Raw genomic sequence first — 20,974 nt, 5'->3', positions numbered from 1 at the left:
GACCTGTGCAAGGTGTGACCCACCCATCTCAAAGGAAGAATCATTTGAATGGCTCGGAATTTCCTGGATGGAAGCTATTGTTCCCCTGAGATTAGAATGGCACCAGGGATATCTAGATAGTAGATAAACATGTGTGGTCGGCCATTGCTAGGTAGCTGGATCTTCCAACAGTATCGTATCTAGGGGCACAATTAAACAACAAAAGCTCCAGTGAACTGTGTTTCTCACTGAAAGATCACTACCTACTGGTCACAATACCTCCACTGAATCTAACTTCCTGACCTGCACAGTCCTCAAAATAAAGGACAGCCCATTAAACCAGCAGCATGTTATAGAGCTTAAATTGCTAGTGTATTCCACTGTCGCAGCCAAACTGGGATAACACCTATTTTATATGTATTACATGTCCCCAATCACATTGCATAAACTAAAAAATATATTAAAAAATGCAGTTTAAATTGCTTTTACATGGGTTAGGGTTCCTTGACTTCCTAAGGGTTTACATTTCTATTTGCTTCTTCTTTTTCAATGTTAGGAATGGCTATGAGGGGGCTTCTGCATTCAAATGCTTTTGAAGTTATTGAGCGAAACACAATCCACAAATTTCAGTCCTAAGTCTTTCTATAAGGACACAGGTATCTGACACACTAGGCAGTGTTAAGTACTGCTGGTTTTAGTCGTGACTGCAACTCTGTAAGAGAGCGGAGATTGGATTGCGCAGAGTGGGTAGTGGAACAACATATAATTAATTTATTTTAACAGCCTGTCTATGTTTAAATATTCTTTTTTAGGCAACAGATCCACTTTGATAACTATATTTCTGATAAACACATTTCATTTACAGATCCTCATTAGACGTTCTTTTGGTTAATGTAACCCTTTTTTGTGGACAGTACCCTCCTTCAGTAAAATCTAAGGATATTGTAAAGCAACAACCCTTTTAACATTATTTTCATGCATTGCTATACATTTGTCTATTTTTATGTAATGCGGCTGATTTACTGAAGGAGTAAAGAATGTTTACCTAGCCTGGTGCAGCTGTGTTCACTTTGATTTCCCAATCAGGTGCAGGGAAATGAAAATAAAAACAGGATTTTGCCCTGTCGCTGTCACTCTTTCTTCTATTTTTTGCAGCTCGATCTACATAAATTGCTGAGAAGCCATTTCTTTTACAAATATACCTGTGTATACCATATGTAATAAAATGTCAGTGCAATATTGCCATCAAAGTATATACCTACATTTTAACAGCCTGTCCAAAACAGCATACATAAGAACAAAAAAAATAAAAAAATTAATTCATATTACAGTTCACTGTAACAACTTTAAAATATAATAAGTTAATATAAGATAATTTATGCCAGATAATTTAAGCCAAACAGGTATGAAAATCAGCAAACTGTTAAACACTTGTTTACAACTTAGCAGTACACTGTGTGAGATAGAGAAACCCCTATATAGGGCCTCAGAAATGCTTGTATTTTAGGCCACAGTTGTGGTGGATGAAAAAAGCAATGTTTTACTTTTATTCCTCAGGGTAGTCCAACTCCTCATTGGCAATCAGTGCCTGAAAGTCCTGCTTATGTTTCCCTTTAGTTTTAGATCTGGTGTTTGTCCGATTGCTGTCCTGTGCTTCTGCTGCTTGCTGATAGTAGTGGCCTTTTGTATCTGCATTTTCCCAGTCTTGGGATTTTTCTTCTTCTGGAGCATTAGAGTAACCATCATCGACTGAAAAAGTGTCATCAACATCATATCGCTGGTATGTGCTCTGATGGAGAACTTCTTCTCTTGCACTGATTTCCAAGGTGCTGTTCCACATTCCATAGCCAAAATATATCAGCAAACCTACAAGAACACAAAAAATAGGGATGGCTGTTACTGCAACAAGTAGATAAAGCAAAAACATTTACATTAGAGCAAGAGGTGAGTGAAATAGTTCTGGTGACAACTGACTATCATAGGAATTCCTCTCTCCCCCTCAATTCTTGTTATGTCTCATAGACAGGAAGTGAAGGAAAATCTTCCCAGCAGGACCCAGGCAGCAACAAAAAATATGAGTAGAATTTTACCTCTTCTCTACTCAAACCAAAATTTTAAAAAAGTTTTGGCTTTACATATACTGTACTTCAGGGATGCAGAAATGTTCTCCAGGTGCATATTTCATGGCACCCTTCCAGATAACATAAGCAAGTGAGTCCAATTCCAACACTATTGTTATTTTTACAATATATAACGTTTTTTCAATGATGTCTTCTCAGACAGTAATTGACCTTAGGACTTTATTATCAGTTTCCAAATGTAAAAATTAGTGAAAAAGGGAAATAATCACGTTTGTTTTCATTTTCTAACATCAATTAGAAATGAGACTACAAACCCAACTGACCACCCTTTGTTTTACATTTACACAGGTATTAAATGTGCCCCAGTGTGCAAACATAAGCTGCAGCCTTCTTATAAATGGAAGATTTGTACCCATAGGATTGGGTTGGAAATAGTTTTTGGGATCATACCCCGTTGAAGACTGCTGGATGTTTGTAAATTAATATGTATGATTGTCATATGAATAGGAGGATGTCAATTTGTCCATGAGGTATTTCTTCATCTCTTAAGTTTGTTATGCTCATAACTTATGAAATGACTGACCAACATGACCTAAAATCTACTCGAATAGAGTAAGATTTAAAAGTGGTTTGTCTGCCTTGACATTCACCTCCAGACATGTCATGCCAACCTGTCCACCATTATAGTGTTGTCTCCTTAAATTTGAAAGATGGGTAGTTAGATGAGTCTGGCATATCCCTTAACAGACATGCCTAACGGATATCACTTCAGGCCCTTATGAAGTCCTGTGATTGGACACTTTGTCTGATTAAGGAACCCTGCTAGGTTCTGAAACATTGCATTTTATGTCATGCTGAAGGAATACCAATAAAAATGATATTCTGATGCATGATGAAGGGTGGGCAGACAACATATCCCCTAAACTGTATACTATGGTGCAATCCACCAGTTGTTTAAGCACCCGTGAAACCTTTGGGTATATCAGTACAAGGTGCAAAGGAGATATCACTAAGCTGTAATTGGACGGAATGCGTCAATGTAATCTGATATGCCTCACCATCTTGACCATATGACTTGACTGACTTCATCTGGGACTTGGCTTGCAGACTTCTATTCCAAAGCAGTTGTGCTCTGACAAGCCTATTGTGCTGGTGACTCAGGATTACAATAAGCCTGTTCTAGGGTCACTTATCTCAAAACTGCCAATTATGACAGTTGTGACATCACTCTCTATGGTAACAGATAGTAAGCCAGGACTTTGAAATACTGTCCATTCCAGAATATGCTGCTGCTTTTTGAGCACCGTTGTTGTCTCCTATACATACAACAGACATTTGAAATTCACTTGGATATGTATGTGAGTTTCCACTGGATATTTTGACCTCATATATTTAAACTCAGTGACTGCTCAGCTCTGTTAATCACTGGGACTTCATTTTGTGATACAGCACTATATTTTATCTTGCAAGGTTCATTAGCAACTGTTGCTAAATATTTTTTCCAGTAGGATATTAGGAGAGATAGAAAGTGCTGGTGGGTATTTGAATTGGACAATGCTGCCCTGTTTTATGGGGAAGGAGAGGTGTATCTTTTCTACAGATTATCTACATGTGTTCTATAATTTATATTAATAAAGTAAATTTTTTTAGTCTCTCACATAACCCCACACATAAAATATCAATGACGAAATATTACATATATTTTTAATTTGGTGCAGGATTATATAACAGAAAATTCCTCTATGGTCCTCATAATGAAGCCTGTCAAAAGAAGCCTGAGCAGCCTGTCAAAACCTTTTCCCATGGCATTTCTGCTGCCTGGGCTTAGATGGCCTTGTTACAAACCCAGGCCTAACATAAGTGGCAAACACCTAATACTGGCACTCAGAAAGATTTTTCTGGGGGTTAGATACCCCTCTATCCGCTGTGCTCGCAGTGAACTTGGAAGAAGCATAGGTAGAAATTCCTAAAAAATGCTCATATACATTACTTTGTTAAATATTATAACAGTATTGCTTTTCCAGGAAATAGAAAATATAGCCACTGCTGACAACCTAACAACTGTGCTAGTGCTAGGCCTACTGGACTTTTAACAAACAATGCCTAAATAAAAATAGAACACAGCCTTCCTTTTCTGGTTGCATAAAGATTTATCCAAACAGTAATGTCATCTGGCAAAATACTTGAAACAAAAACTAAAGTAAAAGTATGCAGTTTAGAAAGATTGCAATTAAATGCTTGGGGGCCCAATAGGTCCCATAATGATTTTTCTATTGGTCCATGTTCTTTAGGGTCACACCTTTTCAGAACGCTCAGGAGACTTGATCCACAAAGAGGAACCTATAAGATTCCTACTAGACTTTAGCCTGCTAAACATTGTCACATGACAACAAATTCCTTTGCGTGTCTGGTTACTGTATGCATGTTAAATGAATGAGTCTCTGGAACATATCCAGACAATGAACTGTGAAAGTACAAGGACATATTAACCTGAAGAACCCATCCACGTCTCATTTCCCCTTCTGTGTTTTCATTTTACGTAATTGTGGTTTTTCTTACTAGAAGGGCATGTGCTTGCTTGCTGATGATAAACAGCCATCATGATATTTGGCCATATCAGGAGGATAATATGTTGATTGTAATGCTAAATTATTTTATCACTGACAGCTTCACAAATGAAATATGCATGATGAGGGGTAGATAAATCTCTTGAAGTGCAGAGAAGCCTGTGGTCTAGCAGTGGCAGGTGGTATGTGAGCAAAGTTTGCTCATAGAAATTTAATGAAGCCTGTCCGAGTCATGGTGAGCCCTGGCCTACGTAAGCCAAATTAAAATTCCAACTATCTGCTCTGGTGAGCCCTGTTTGATGAGCCCTTGGCTACAGAAGCAAGCTATCTGATAATTATATTACAGTGACTGAAAAAACAATGTATTATTTGCTTGTTACGTGTGTGTCTCTTTTCATGCAACATTATATATGCATGCTTTATTATTCACAGCTGCAAGCCAAAGTCTTAAGAAGATGAAATGCTTACAGCAGAGAGCTGCATATTTAATTGCTATCTACACCTGTGAACCTGAAATTAATACAACCAGAAGAGATGTAATAGAGACATCTGTGCCCTTTACAAGGTGTCCTCTGCTCCATGGGGTAAAAAGAACAATCACATTTAAACTTTAAAGTCTTGTTTGCTTTTAGCTTGACGTGAATTGGTACAGCAAGGTTCTGCAGGGACCCTTGATCAGGGCAACAATGTAACACCGATGTTAGGTGTTACATTGTTGCCCTGATCAAGGGTCCCTGCGTGGCCCCCGAAACATTGGTTATAGTTTGAGCATTTTAAGTCTTTGTTGTATCCCGGTTTCTGTCAACCACTGGGGTGATTCCTGTTCATTTGCTTGGTAGGCAGTAGACAAAGTGTAGCTTACAACCTCCTTACATTAATGATCAGTGGGAAAATCCCTACTTAAATTGTTGCTTATTGGTAGGAATGCCCTTTATGTTGGCGGTTAGTGGTAAGAATGCCTCAACACACTGGCCATCAGTGGTAAGAATACCCCTATTACATTGGAGGTCAGTAAAAAGAATGACCCACTATATTGGCAGTCAATGGGAAGATTACACTGGTGATCAGAGGGAAACAACCTCCTTACATTGGTGGGCAGTAGAATAGTGCCCCCCTACATAGGTGAGCAGTGGAGAAATGGACCCTTACATTGTAGGGCAGTGGAAAATGTTCTGCTTTATTTTTTTTATTTGTGCAGAGTGAGAAGTGCCCCCTAAATTGGTGGTCAGTGGAGAAGCACCCTCTTACACTGGTGGTCAGTGAGAAGAACACCCCTTTATATTTACTGTCAGTGGGGAGAATGCCCCTTACACTGACAATCAGTGACAAAAATGCCTCAGTACATTGGCAGTAAGTTGGAAGGTTGCCCTTTAGCTTGGTGGCCAGAGGGAAGAAACCCCCTTACATTGGTAATAAGTAGAGTAGTGCCCCCTTACACCAGTGAGAGGTGGTGAAATACCCTGTTTGGTGGGCAGTGGAGAAGTCTACATTTACACTGGTGGACAGATAGAGAAGAGTTCCTTGCATTGGTGGTCAGTGGAGAAGTACCACCTTACATTGTTTCTGTTTGGGAAGAATGCCCCTTACTTTGGCAGTCAGTAGTAATAAATGCTCATTACATTAGTGGCAACTGGGGAGAATTAAAGACAGCTAAAAAGATGCTTGGTGTTCGGGTCACAGAAGGAGAATATCCACTATACCTGAACTGTTGGCTCTGAAAAATGAGTAGGAACTATGTTAGAACCCACATGTGGGAGAGTAATCCACCTGAACAGTTTGCCAATCAATAATAACTCTGATGGATTCAAAACACGCCTCTAAATTTAGCAAAACATTATCCAATGTTGTTACTTAATTCTCTGTAGTGCACAAGATGGAATATTAGGAAATATGTAATTATCTTGTGTGTAAACACACACACAAACACATGCATAAAGTTCTCTGCTAGGCAAGTACTAGCATGTTATCATGTAAAACAGGGTAATACATTTAAATGCATGCTTTATCAAATTATTGAAAGCACTAAAGAACTTACCCACAAAGCACCAGACAGCAAATCGAATCCATGTGATAGAGGACAGTTTGAGCATAAGATAAATATTGACCAGCATTGCAAATGCAGGGACAAAAGGGACACACGGTGCCATGTAAGGCAACTTTTTTGGGTTCTCTGGTTGCTGAAGAATAACAAAAACCAAGACAATGATAAGCAGTACCATCAAAATGACCAAAATGACAGCCCACCATACTTGGTCATATACGTAATCTGCACCAAATATAATAAAGGAGCAAAAAATGAAACACAGGACAAACAGAAGCATGACACAGATGGTCACTGTTCGACCAGTGGCAACAGTTGGTCGATCCATTTTCCCAGGCAAGCCAAGACGAATCCTCATTGTATAATATCTTGGTCCAATAAATTTTTTCAGTTTAAAAAGATAGATATTTTCAGAACCATCAGCTTCAATTCCAGATGTCATGTCCACTGTTCCATAGTTTGGGTGGTTCATATTGTAGTTGGCCTTGTCAGATTTCCCAATCAGCATTTCATTGTCTCCAAGAGAGGGCAGGTTCTTTGCTCCACATGTGTTGGTGGCAGGACCTGAGAACTCCTCTCCATCACTCATGGGGGAACAGGCTTCCTTTTCACAGTCAGCAAGGATTCCTTCTTTCTTTTTGGTGTGTTCCTCAGACAGAAATTTTACAAAACCATCAATATCACTTTCAGGCTGGTAACGTAATAGTAGTACACACACGGAAACAAGGGTGTATGCTAAGAGAGTTCCTATAGACATCATTTCTATTAGGTCCCGAAGACTGACCAACAGAGAGAGAAGGGCTGCAAGGAATCCAGAGACAATACAAGCCACCACAGGAGTCTCTGTATAGGAGCTGACATGGGACAAAAACCTAAAATACAAAAATAAATATTTTGCATACATCTTTGAAAACATACCTTATCTTTAGACAAGTGTCAATTTGCATAACCAGTACTTACCTGAACAATAATCCATCACCAGCCATGGCATAAATGACTCTGGGCATGGGAAACAGAGACCCAAACAGGCTGACAGTAAGCCCAGCTACAGATCCAATGGCCACAATGAATTTAGCAACATAGAATCCATGGGCTACAAACATCTCCATTAGTGGTGATTCTGAATCAATCATATTGTAAGGTACCATTAATGTTAATATAACACTGACCTAAAAAACAAAAGTAAGATTGTCACTTCAAAACATAGCTTGCATAGCTAACACAGCAAATTAAAAAATGGGCGAATATATTAAGATTATATTTTGGATCTTTTACATAAAATGGATGGATGTTGGCAGCAGATTTCTTACTTTTAATAAAAACCAAAACAAAACAAAAGCTGCACCACCAGAAAATTCTCTCTGTGGTTGGTTGTACATTGAACCCTCCAGACTCATCCTCTAACATGTTTTACCTGAATAGGGTTTTAATCATACTTCATTAAAGGACAAGTAGCAGAGTCTGGAAGAGGATTGTGCTTGATGTAAAATACTGAATAAATTGCCGTTTCACCATGTCTGTTCCAGACTTAAAACAGAATGGGAGGGTCTGTGTTTATTATAGATACCTGAGCAGATCTCAGGGTTCTAGGAAAGCTGTGATATCTGCATCCCTTTAGAAGACAAGCCTATCTCACCAAAAATTACCCATTGCAGGGAATGCTTTACTGTAGACTTATGGAAAAATCAGTGAGCCAATCACAAAAGCAGAAACTGGCTTTTCTGGGGTATGTACAGAACCCCTCCAGGTTGCCATGTTGTACTGAAATTTACAGTGGCTGCAGATAGAAATTGAAAGGTAATTTTTAATAGCATTAAATTACAAAATGGGTATTGTAGTAATTATATAATATATATTATTTTTTAACAAAAGTGGAGAAGACAAAGGAAAAACTGGTGGAATACTTAGGGGTCTATTCACTAAGCTGCCGAAGGATCTAGCCGTAGCTTCGACTGATCCTTCGGCTAGCTTCGACCCCAGCACCCCTTCGGTTCAGTAGAACCGAAGGGCTGCTGTACGGGCTATTCACTAAAGCCCGTACAGCTCCTGAAGTTGGCCGAGCGGCTCAGTCAAGCCGAAGGCATATGCCGAGGTGAAAGCCAAAGCCAAAGCCATTGGCCGGCCGACAGCCTGCTTTTGACAGCTGGGCGGAGCCAGCCATCATCTCACGGCTGGCTCTGGCCACTTGCAGAGAGATCAGCGTCCCTGGTTATCAGGTAGCCAGGTACGCCATCTGTCATTACATACTGAGAACCCGGCGGGGCCGCTATGATATCACAACGCCCTCTCCGGGTTCTCAGTGTGTAATGATAGATGGTGCCCCTGGTTACCTGGTAACCAGGGACGCTGATCTGTCATTACTCTCCCGGACACTCTGGGAGTGGAAACACTTTCTCCCGGAAAGTTCTACTCTGCTCGATCGAACAGAGTAATCCTTTCTTCTCCCTCAGCCAGAAAAAAAATGCATAGCTAGATTCCTATTGGCTATTTCAGTTAGCAAACTAGCTGTTGCACCCGCCCACTGCGGCTGTCAATCAGCAGAGGGGGACCTGCAGTTCTCCATCAGGTCCCCTTCTGGTGATTGACAGCAGCAGAGGGCGGGTGCAATAGCTAGTTTGCTATTGCAAAGTGAAATAGCCAATAGGAATCTAGGAATGGTGTTTTTTTTATTTTATTCTGACGGTAGCAGAATTACCCGGCCAATAGAAAACAGTTGGGCCGAGCTAGCTTTCACTGCTACCTCAGCCCAATCGTTTGCAATTTTATTTTTTCTACTTTGTTAACAGTTTTCCTATTCTGCTCGGTACCTCAGAGGTACCGGGCAGAATAGCCGAGCCGAATGCCGCCGAGTAGCCGAATAAGCCGTACAAGCCTGAAGTGAATAGCCGAACAGCGTTCGGCTCACTTTTCTTCAGGTCGGTTATTCACTCGGCTTATTCATTGTCATCATTTTCTGCTTTTTTTTTCTTATTTTTTTTTTCCCTATATAACCCTTATATAGGAAGTATTTTTAATAAAATAGTGAACATTAAACAAAATGTTTTAAAAGCTCAATTTTTCTACTCTTAAAATCTTTAAAATATTATTCTAATTGTATATTTCTATACTTGAGGTAGACAAAAAAAAAATGCATTATATCATACAATAAAAAAAAGTTTTGAGTGACTTTGCGGACTTACAGACACATAGGCTGTGAGACAGGTAATTAGTGAAGCTGTGATAGCATATGGAATAGAGGTGTTGGGACTTTTTGCTTCCTCTCCTGTGGTAGCAATGATGTCAAAGCCAATGAAAGCATAGAAACATGTGGCTGCACCCTTTAGAACCTGCGAGTCAATAAAAAGACAATTTTTACATTCTATCAGCAGACCCAACATCCCATTATTTGTCAATGAAATAGCTAATGAATGTGTAATCATTCATTCATATGTAAACAAATATCAATTAACTTTGATAAACATATTCTTAAGGTTTAAATACTATGTTGTCTGTACTTGCCTGCCATGAAAAAATAATAGAAAGCGCTTCACAAACTGTTGGCACTATAAAAATCCTATATAATAATACAAATGGGGTTGATTTACTAGGCAGGTTGTTCACTTTGCAAGAGAACCCTTAGCTTAGTGAATGTGGTGAAACTCCACTTTGCAAACAATATCCAATCAGCTGCAAAGAAAATAAGAAAATAAATAAAAATGTTTGCTTGCACATGATTAAAAAAGTCTATTTTTCTTCAGTATATCAACCCCACCACAATTAATGTTAAAGGGCACTTTAAGATTTTCAGAATTAAGAAATAATAAACATTAGAAAAGGTGTAATGAGTCCAACTTTCCTCCACCCCAGCCCCTTCAAGATAAACCTCCACAATATACTCGAAATGATTTGCTCTCATTGCCTGTGTCATCTTCTTATTGAAGCTGCACATCTCTACTCTTAAGAGATAGCAAACTGTAAATGGTTGAGCGTAAAACATACACTTGTTTTAATCATTTTCTATTGTGTTCTGGCTTTTCGGTGGGACGACCGACATTCACCTGATCAGAGCAGTTATGGTTAGAGGTGATTTGGTTTGTAGGGCCTCCCTGACCCTAATAAACATGTCTAGACCAAGCATTTATGGATTTTCCTGTTCGATTGCTGATGTTTTCCTGTGAGATAAACTGTCACCTAAATGCTCCTCCTTCCTTCATCTACTCGCCAGACTTGCATAATCATATGAAAGTGCATGGCTAGAGCACAAAGAAAGGCTGTTCAGCAGCCAGGTTGTTTATGCATGACCAGCCACTGTCTGTAGGCACATGCAGGCAACAAGTTAAAGAATTCAGTGACCTACCAATGCTATCCGGTACAAACAACAACTGTGCTAAAATAAAAAAGCTCACTCAGATAAATTACCTTAATCTGATGTCTGTGTAATCCCTTGCAGAATAAGCACACAACTCTACAGAGAGTCAGTAGAAGTATATTTCCTGAAGCCTGTGTTGTGTGACATCCTGCATCGCCAATCGCATACACACTTCCAAGAAAAAACTGAAGCTAACTGGTGGCTTTAAGAGACTTCTTTTTCTAATTTTTAGAAAAGCTTTTCTATGTATGTGAACAACGGGAAAAATGTTTCTCCACAACCATCAGCAGGTGCATTCCAGGATCACCAGCATATTTCTGGGAGTGTTGTCTACTCATGCTGGGTTACATTTTCCAGGTAAGCTGTGCTCCCTCTATACCAGCCTGTATCAATCTTTTAACATGGAGGAACCCTTCAAATACCTTTTCGGGTTTCAGGGAACTCCTGCTAATAATGATTATATCTACAGCTCATGGTATGAACAGAAACTTGTATATAGGGGACTAAATAAAAGAATAAGACATGTAACATACGCCACATATTTCACATCTTGGGCAGCTCTGTAGCACAACATTATTACACAGGAAACAAAAGGAATAACAATAATGGCAAGAAAGGGAATTTAGACAATGAAAATTGAAAATCCGTTTGGTGGTCAGTAGATTAATGCCCACTTACACTAATAGTGGTCAGTGTGAAGAATGCCCCCTTAGATAGCTGAAAAGATCATTGGTGTCAGTGGTAGCTTATCTGAGAGGCAGCAATTGCTTAATGCTCAAGGAACTCCTAGTAACCTTTGGAAGAACCCTGGTTCAGAAAAGCTGCACTATGCAAATCAAAGTTAACAATTCAATTTAGAAGTGAACAGAAGACATACTGAACATAACTATTTAATGACTTGTTTGAAGCCCATTTCCACCTTTGTAGGGGTTCACATTTATTGTGGTAATGTAGAAGTGCAGTGATGATGTATATGTGTGTATGTTTTCATGACTCACATTGCTGGCTTTTTACATTTTTTAATGGACTTTTTCATGGGCCTGAGGCCTACAGATTCAAAATTCCCTTTAATCTGACACCAGGGTCAGATTGTCTTGTACAGGCTGTAAAGCAGCTGACCCCCCTCCCTGTGAGTCATTGTAACAAAATCACTGAACACCAGCTCTGCCTCTCCAGGTCATTATGCTCTGTTCAGGGGCTGTTGCCACTATGAATATTAATGAATGGGGGGAGAGAGCACAGAGGGAGAGCTCATTTTCCACAGACAAGCTTGTGAACAAGGGAAGCATAGCATTGTGGGAAATTAAGTTCCCACTGTTTTTTTTCCGCAGACTGCAGGGCACAGAGGCGGCCATTCCAAATGGAGCCATGAGCAGCTGAAGAGGACAGCTAACTAAAAAGGTTTTGTGTTCATATACAGCAATTGCATATGCCTGCTTCATTTTCACTTGGTGTACATTGTTGGCATGTTTTTCTTTAAATACCTACACAAAGGTGGAAATGGGCTTTAAGCCAGTTGTACTTGAGAAAATCAACATGTGTTGCAATAAAACACATTTCTGTATGTTTTCAGATATACTGCACCAATGGACAGGCTCCAGTGGGAGCATCCATACCTACATATTAACAGATAAGGATATTTAACAAGGCACCTCAATATAATGGTATTGATATACTACAGGAACAGAGGCTGTTCAATTCCTAAAGAAAATGTTCACTTTGCAAAGTAAAGGTTAATGAATACTGTATGGTAAAGCTGTTTTCACTTTGAATACCCAAATGCTAGAAAAATCCAGTTTTAGGGCTTGTTCACACCAAGTGCAGAGCAGATGCAGAGCAGAGCAGTTACAGAACGCTTCAAAACTGCATCCAATGTATTCCAATGTTATTTTGGGCTCTAGTTCACACCAGAGCGTTCAGTTCCAGAGCATGTGGAAAAACTGCAGCATGCACTATTTTTTCTGCTCTGGAACGCACCAAAATGCATGCAAACGCATCAAAAATGCATGCAAATGCCCTGGAACGCACCGAAAGACCATTTTAGGCTGAATTGTTTTTAAAAAAACGTCCCGGAACACAGCAAAAACGCGACAAAACACACTGTACTGCATGTGCAGAAACTCATGCAGATCTGGTCCGCATTTGGTGTGAACAAGCCCTTACTATTTCCATTGCAGTGGCAGTGTTCCTTTGTAGAAATCCATGAACTCGATGTAAACATCTGTTATATCTCTCTGGTTGGAACTTACATAAATAACAGAGGAAAGAAAAATGTAACAGTGTGCATATGCACTTCAATGTTTATATCATTGTGGCTAATGACATGAAACATCTTCAGTCCTTTGCCTATCAATAAATCAACATGTCACTTTATTTGTGTGCCTCTCTTTAATATGCATGTCCCTTTCTATATGAATTGATTTATGGCTGACAGTGTTTTAGAAACAGTGATAGACATTGATAAAACGTTTTCAACATGAAAAGCGGAGAATTACTGTCCTTTATTTCCTTCCAAGTGTGTGGATTTTCTTTTTAGGCTTTTTATTATTTGTAAAACACACTTACAAATTCTGATTCTACAAAGTCAATAGCCAAGTAAAAACATAACTGAATAAAGCTCAGAAAATGGCCAGTTTTTAAGAATTTCTAACATTCTCATTATTTTCTAAACATCTCTTGCAATTACTTTTGCACGATATTCTAATTATTCGAGTTTTACCTGTATATATATAATGTCTTTGAACAAAATATCAGCTAAATGAGTTAAAATTTCGTACCCCTGACCATCCGTATGGTAGAAAATTTCCTTCTGACCAGTTTTTCCCACTGACGAAGAAAAGGCCAGCAATCATGATAAACACCCACACGGCCATGTTAATCACATTCAACACATTATTAAAGCCAACGGAATTCTTTACTCCCAAGGCCACAATTATCGTCACAATTACTGCAATGACCAAAGCAAGGAGGTCTGGATAGGATTCTTCTCCTTTTCCTGTAAAAACAAGAACAGCACAAGAATAGTAATATACAGTATGTACACATTTGTTTTACACAGAATATACGGCAATACTCATTATGAAACAAGGCACTGCCGTTTGATCAGATTGTGAAGGATGGTTATGCCAGCAGCAAGTGTCTGATTATGAGTCATAAGAATGAGTAATACATTTTGGTGATTCAGGCCTCCAGATAGCTGGTAGGCTATGCTTCCCTGTAGCTCATGCATCATCTTCTGTACTAGAGCGTGCACATTTATAAACACAGACTGCAATGTCACATAAGAAATGCCAGCCCTTCTCAGCTTCTCATGTGCTTTATTGCATTCATCTGCCACTAGGTGACAGGTGACACAGCTGATGTGATGGCATGAAAGTTGAAAAACAATACATTAATCGTCTTCCAGTTACACCAACAGACTGAAAAAAAAAGGAAAATAGTGACTATATTAAGGCATATTATACTAAAACTTTATTCTTTACTGTGAAAGTATAATAAATAATGTTATAGTAACATTTTACAAACAAGCAATGCAGCCTTCAGCACCTAAATAGACATTTGGGGGTTGATTTACTAACCTTATAAACACGCCACGAACAAGTATACACCTCTGTAGTGTCTTCCCTCCCAGCATGATCTATTGGTGGAATCTAGACACCTTTGTAGTGTGTACACACCCAGCAGGTGTGTTGTGCAAAGCCCTGCATGAATTGCAAGGTGATGTTGTGTAAATTAGCTCTTTGGAGTCAGTTCCAAACTTTATCCTAAATTGGTGGTTTGGTACAGGTTTATAAAATAGACACAAGAATTAAAGTGCACCGATGCCCAGACTGTGGACCCTACTGTATTTAAATATTCTTAATGTATGTAAAGCCAGTTTTTAAATAATATTCACCCTCGCCTCTCATTCTGGTGGCAAATTTTGGATTTACCATCATTTTCTGTAAGAGTGCTCACCTAGGCAAATATAGAAGGTAAATCTATCAGGAACACAAGCAGAGGTGAATCTACCTAGTGGACAACAGATAGCAATAAAATCGAGGATTCTAATCCTTCGACATTTATCAAAACCTTAAAAAAAACACTTCAAACAGCAGTAAGAGCTTTAAAGCGACACTAAACTCAAAAATGAAATATGAAAAATAGCTTCTATTAAATAAATAATGAATGACTGTGTACCTTATTATGTCATTGTTCAGCATTAAATGCTCCAAAATCCATTTTATTTTTCTCCAGCCACAACTTCCTGCCAAAGGGTGGCTCCTTTTCTTCTCCATACTCCCTATGTGTGCTGAAAAGTAGCCACCCTCTGTGCTCGTTCATGTGAAGGACTACAACAGGCTGAGGGTGTGTCTTCTCAGTCTCCGCCCACAAGTCCTCCCTTCTAGACTCTGCAAGAAGCTTGGATTTTTTCAGCTTTCCCACACTAATATATGATCTGTGATTTCTCTCCTCCTGGCTTACCAAAGATGGAGTGTGGGGTGAGCTGCTAATGAGGAGATTCAGCATGTGAGCTGTCACTGGCCTCATACTTTCTTCTGAGTCTCAGCTCACGTCCTGAATCTGGTCACACAGTCACAGAGGATACGGCTCCTACATTTGAAATAAAGTTGTTTTACTGTGTAGATTGTTGTAACCTTGATGTTTGTTGTAGATTTGTTCTAGATGTAATTGTCTGTTGTAGATTTGTTGTAAGTAGTTTTGATAATAAAGAGCATTGCAGAGGAGTTTACAACCAGTGAAAATGTCACAGTGTGTATAGTGAGGAGAGGGAGGGGGCAGCTGTGTGCAATGAGAAATGATTCCTCTCTGCCTTATGGGAGCTGTAGGCAAAGAAAGATGTGTATGTGATTAGAATCAACATGCCTGGCTCTTTCTAAGTGGCAGGAAGTGTGAGGGGAGAGAAGAGATATGGGAGCAGGCACAGCAGAATTTCTAATGGGATTAAAATAGTAAGACTTTATTTTAAAACATAAATAAATGTGGCTTTGGAGAATGTTCATTGTGTAGATGTGTATAAGGAGAAAAAAAGCTGAGGGTTTTGTGTCACTTTAACACAAGCCCTCACTGATCTCGGTAGATGCAGATACTGTAGAGTAATACAGCCTCAAATATCACAAGAAAGGCACTAAATGATGGTTTCAGTAGGTTTCTAACAGTTTACAACATCTGGTGTTTCGTTACATTAGAAGGCTAACAGTCTTTCAAGTTTCTGCTTCCATAGAGAATAGGGTGAGGAGCCACCATTTCTTTGCCCCTTTTGTAAATATCACTAAAATATGTAGTTACAGAAGACAGTGAGGGCTTGTATTAAAGTGAATTGTCTGGGCACAGGTTCACTTTAATGTACATTTAGAATAAAAAATAAGCAATTACCTAATCCATTTAAAGTCCCAACACTCTCAATCATCCAATGGCTGATAGTATGATTGGCGAGGGAGTCAAACATGCTACTGAGTGCGCTCGCTCCAGCTGCTGTACCAATCAGATACTCCAAGATTAAATTCCACCCAATGAAGAAAGCCACAAATTCCCCAACAGTGACATAACTGTATGTATAAGCAGAACCTGTGGTTTTGGGAACACGAACTCCAAATTCAGCATAGCACACACCTGCACAAAAAAATACGAAACAGTTACAGGATTGCATTGTGAATCTTAACAGTTTTAAATCCAGTTTATTACATGGGCAGAATGATTTTTTTTTAACCATTTTAATTTTGATGTGCAGGAGCTTCATATACAGTAGTTTACACTTATTACTCTCTGTACTTTTTCAAATAACTTTATCAAAAAGTATATGAACCACATCATAATGTATTGAGACCCTTAAAGGGTTCCCATGTTTTACTGAATTACAAATTCTAATCCAAAAGTTTGTTCTCTGTGGCATTATTTTTTTTTTTAAACACTGAGCGATTTTTGTTAACACATGTGACGTCCTATTATGATCAATACATGTAATTTCCCATTAAATGTCCCATGGTCTGACATTCACTTATTTTTGCTCTTGAGCCACTCTAATTTTACTTCATCCTTTAGTTTGTGACCATCATCTTAAAAGATGAACTTAGCCTTATCCTCAGTTTTAAGCAGATTGAAAAAAAGCACAAAAAAAGACAGACAAACAAATTATTTTTGTTATTAGCAACACTCATTCTTTCTATTGATGTGGATGGTGCACTTCAGGCCCAGCTACCAAAATCTCAGCTCCCTCTCACAAGTTTTCTTCCTGCTTGCACAGAGCATTTTGCTAGACTGGGCCTTTAAATACATACACAGTATATTCCATTTTGCAAAAGTTTTTTTAATGAATTTTATTTATTAGGTTTTTTTTTCTGTTACATCCATAGAATATAACAATCAAAGCAACAAGCTTCACAAAGAACTGCCTGTATCACACACTCCTCATTTAACCAGTTGTCTCTCCCCTCCCGCCAGAATCTCGACATGAGCTCTCATGGTACCAAATAAAGTTATACTGTGCATGCAGGGAACCAAATATAGTTATGCATTCAGCAATATTGTCTCACCAAGACTAAACATCAAAAATAGGCTATACTGAATCAGGTTATATCAGGTCTACCCTCCAACCACAGACAACATATTTTGTCAGACTTGGCTGGGCATGCTCTGGAGAAAAGCATATTTTTGTATTTCTGCAGCATGTCATTAATGAGTAGGAAACTTTCAAATGTCTGGAATTGAAGAGTCCTTCCACTTTAAAAAAAAGTTCCCCATATTGGACAGTAAAAGCCTTACCAGTAACCTGAGGTATCTCCCAAGTATATGGTTTTGAACCAGGGAGAGATCATTTTAAGTTGAAAGTTGAAATGCAAACTTTTGTTACTGTGTTGCCAGTAAGGTATGATTTTAGGACAAATCCAAAGGTGTGGCCATGTTTACATCTCATCTGTTGCATTGGGCTGAGGGTCTCATCTTGTGCATTCATTAAAGGGTGTAGTATAGTCAATTAATGAAATAAAACTGGGAATGAAGATCCTTTGGAACTATTTACTGTAGTAAAGATTGTGTCTTCAACTTTCTCAAAGTCATATCTTGTGACCGATGGTATGTCTCTGGATCATTGGCCAAAAACCCTTTCAAAGGTTTGCAGTGTCTGTTTTTGGAGTAGAGACGCTTGTAATTTCAATGGTTGTGGAATTAACTGCATTTGAGCAGCATGGTGAAGCGAAAGATATCTAATATCTATAAAAACAGTGGTTGTGTAGATTATACTGTCCCTGAGCTAAAAACAAATATACCATTATCAAACAGTTGGTACACATACTTAATTCCCTGTCATTCACGCCAGAGTGCATCTGCGAATACATAAATTATTTTTAGTTAGGGATTATAATCAAAGAGCAGTATTGGGTGCGACCATTTGATCCGTCCTAACTCTCCATAGTTTTGCATTATGACAAATCAGAATACTTATATCAAGAGGGGACATTGTTCTACATTTACAAGAGAAAAGTCTCAAAGGTTGTTTTTTTTTTCTAATCCTTAATATGATCCCTGCATTGCAGCAGTTAAGACAGTTTTCAACAGCTGGATTCAGCCAGTCATTGACATATGTCAGCTGTTTTGCCCAGTGTTTGGAATAAGCATCAGGGCATCCCGCAAGACATGCAGCAGTTTTGGAAGGTAGATAATTTTAATTAGATTTATTCAGCCAACTAGCCTAAGCAGGAGAAACCGCTTTGCTATAGCTTTGTTTCCATGTTTTGTAGTATAGGAGTGAGGTTCAACTGAACAAATATGGATATGGGGGGTTGTACCATGATGCCCAAATATCTGAACCTATCAACCTACTTTTCAAGGGTGGTAAATGGGGTAACAGCTGGTTGTTTGGTTCTAAAGGGAATATTCAAGATTTTCTAAATTAGCTTTCAGTCCTCAAAATTTACTGAATTCATGTATGATGATAAGCAGCTCTGTCATCGACTGAGGTTTGCAATCCAGGTACGGTTATTATCTGACTATAGGGTGATTTTTTCTGTTAACCTGTCATGGATGGGGCCCTCAATTTTCGTAATTGGTCTACTTAGATTTGCAAATGGCTCAAAGACCAAGGCAAATAGGAACAGGGAATATTGGCAACCCTGTCTTGTTCCACATTGCAGTATTATACAAAATTAGTTTAAGTTATTGGTTCGTATTTTGGCTACCAGTTTTGTGTATAGTAGTTTGATCAATGCAATGAATTGAGACCCAAAGCTCATTTTGCTTAACACCACCCAGATAAACCCTCACTCTACAACATCAAATGCATTGTGGCTGTCAAGAGACACCACATGACTTAATTTATTAGATTGCTGTGCTCTGTGGGTATTAAGGAATAGTATTCTAATGTTCATAAATGTTTGTTTGCCAGGCATAAAGGCCATTTGGTCGGGGTATACTAATTTGGAAATGATCTAAGAAAGATGGTTAGCCAAGAGGTTCACTAGATTTTTAACGTCCCTATTGAGCAGTGGTATCAGGCGATAAGATTTGCACAGCTCTATGTTATTACCCAGTTTGGGGAGCACAATTATCAAAGATTCTCTGATTCTCAGGTAGTAAACCTTGATGTAATGTCTTCTGCAAGACCTCAATATGGGGGCAATTATGTGAGTCTTATATGAGGAAAATGTATTGATAACAGTTTTTATATCTTATATAGTATAAGGGGTTTCTACTCGAGTTGAGCCTGCTCCAAGGTTAGGAAATCAATATGGTCTAAGAAACAGGTTGGTTCTTGTGCAGTATAGACTACTTTTGAATAGAAGTCCAAAAACCATTTATTGATCTGCTCAGGCAAGTATACATATCAGTACAAGTAACTTGGATCCTATGAAATAAAATAGGTGAACATCCAGATTTTGTGAATGCGAGTAATTTTCAATTTTTCCCTTCTTGTTCAATGACTGAAACAGCTTGGTGAAATAGTTTTTTCCTAATTAATTGTACTTTCTTTTTAGATGAGGCAATATCTAGTGTGTTTTTTTTTTGGTGATGTACTGCAGTCTTGTTTCTGCCCTAGAATAATTAAGCTGGAGGTTATAAAGGCTATGGCACTGTTGTTTATAATATGTATTGATTTCTTTAACAATTACCATCTTGTAGATGCCTTGAAGGCAATTTATTCCACTGAGGCAGTGCCAGAGCCCTTGTTTAACTCCCAATATTCACATTGATCTGTACCCACTGTTCTCTTGACCTTATCTACAGAAAGCAACAAAGTGCTTAGTCTCTAACATCGCTGCACATTGTGCACAGTAATTTTTAGAGTTACTGTAGGAATCGATAAAATTTGAGGCAAACACGCAATATCATCAATATAATGTGTTTTTTGTTTAGACCCCTGATATTTCCCCAAAGGCCTCGACGATAAAGTAAAAAAAACCCCATAAAAATAAAATTACAAAATAATTTTAAAAATGTTAAAAAGGTAGTAAAAAACATAATTGACCATAAGTGACCATCATCCACACACAAAAATTAGAAACACCTTCAACAGCGACCACACATCAGAGATTGCCTCCAGACACCAATCACCTCTCAAACAACTGGATCCCTGCCTCTACAAACGGATCAACCTGAACCCACCAACTACAACAGTTAGGATTCAAAGAAAGTTGCCTCAACCTTCATCGATGACATTGCGTCACCACCAACTTCACAGTGAGTTTCTACATATCACACACGTGACCGAACTATTCATGAATTTTCACCTGTCCACCATTTTTATTCCCTACTCTGATTCCCCTCCCTAAAAGCCGGAAGGTTCAACACTCTTTGGTTCATCATTGCCATCATGCCTTTTCTCAGAACTCCAAACAAAGTCAACCCATCTGGCTCATCTACAACATGGGTCTCTACCCTTCTGCTGCCTGGTTGTGGTGCTTACTCCCATATTTTTTGTTCTTATATAATAAAAATAGACTATTAACCCCCCTCCCCCCCCACA

At 38.7% G+C, this 20,974-nt stretch overlaps 1 protein-coding gene across 1 annotated transcript in view; it reads right to left on the bottom strand.

Moving 5' to 3' along the window:
* Positions 1-1,338: 1,338 nt before the first annotated feature.
* SLC7A14 (solute carrier family 7 member 14) overlaps positions 1,339-20,974 on the bottom strand; it is a 67,920-nt gene continuing 48,284 nt past the window's right edge. Inside the window, exons 3-8 of the mRNA XM_018553770.1 lie at positions 16,393-16,629; positions 13,794-14,011; positions 9,848-9,994; positions 7,629-7,837; positions 6,663-7,540; positions 1,339-1,845 (exon numbers count right to left, since the gene is read on the bottom strand). Of these exons, the coding sequence (XP_018409272.1) occupies positions 1,526-1,845; positions 6,663-7,540; positions 7,629-7,837; positions 9,848-9,994; positions 13,794-14,011; positions 16,393-16,629 (2,009 nt within the window). The 3' untranslated portion in view covers positions 1,339-1,525. The remainder of the gene's footprint in view (positions 1,846-6,662; positions 7,541-7,628; positions 7,838-9,847; positions 9,995-13,793; positions 14,012-16,392; positions 16,630-20,974) is intronic.

This window comes from Nanorana parkeri, unplaced genomic scaffold (assembly GCF_000935625.1).
Source record: "Nanorana parkeri isolate BGI_ZX_2015 unplaced genomic scaffold, ASM93562v1 scaffold129, whole genome shotgun sequence".
In the NCBI taxonomy this organism is placed as follows: domain Eukaryota; kingdom Metazoa; phylum Chordata; class Amphibia; order Anura; family Dicroglossidae; genus Nanorana; species Nanorana parkeri.
Note: the sequence above shows the minus strand (reverse complement) of the source record. Positions and strands in the feature narration are given on the sequence as shown.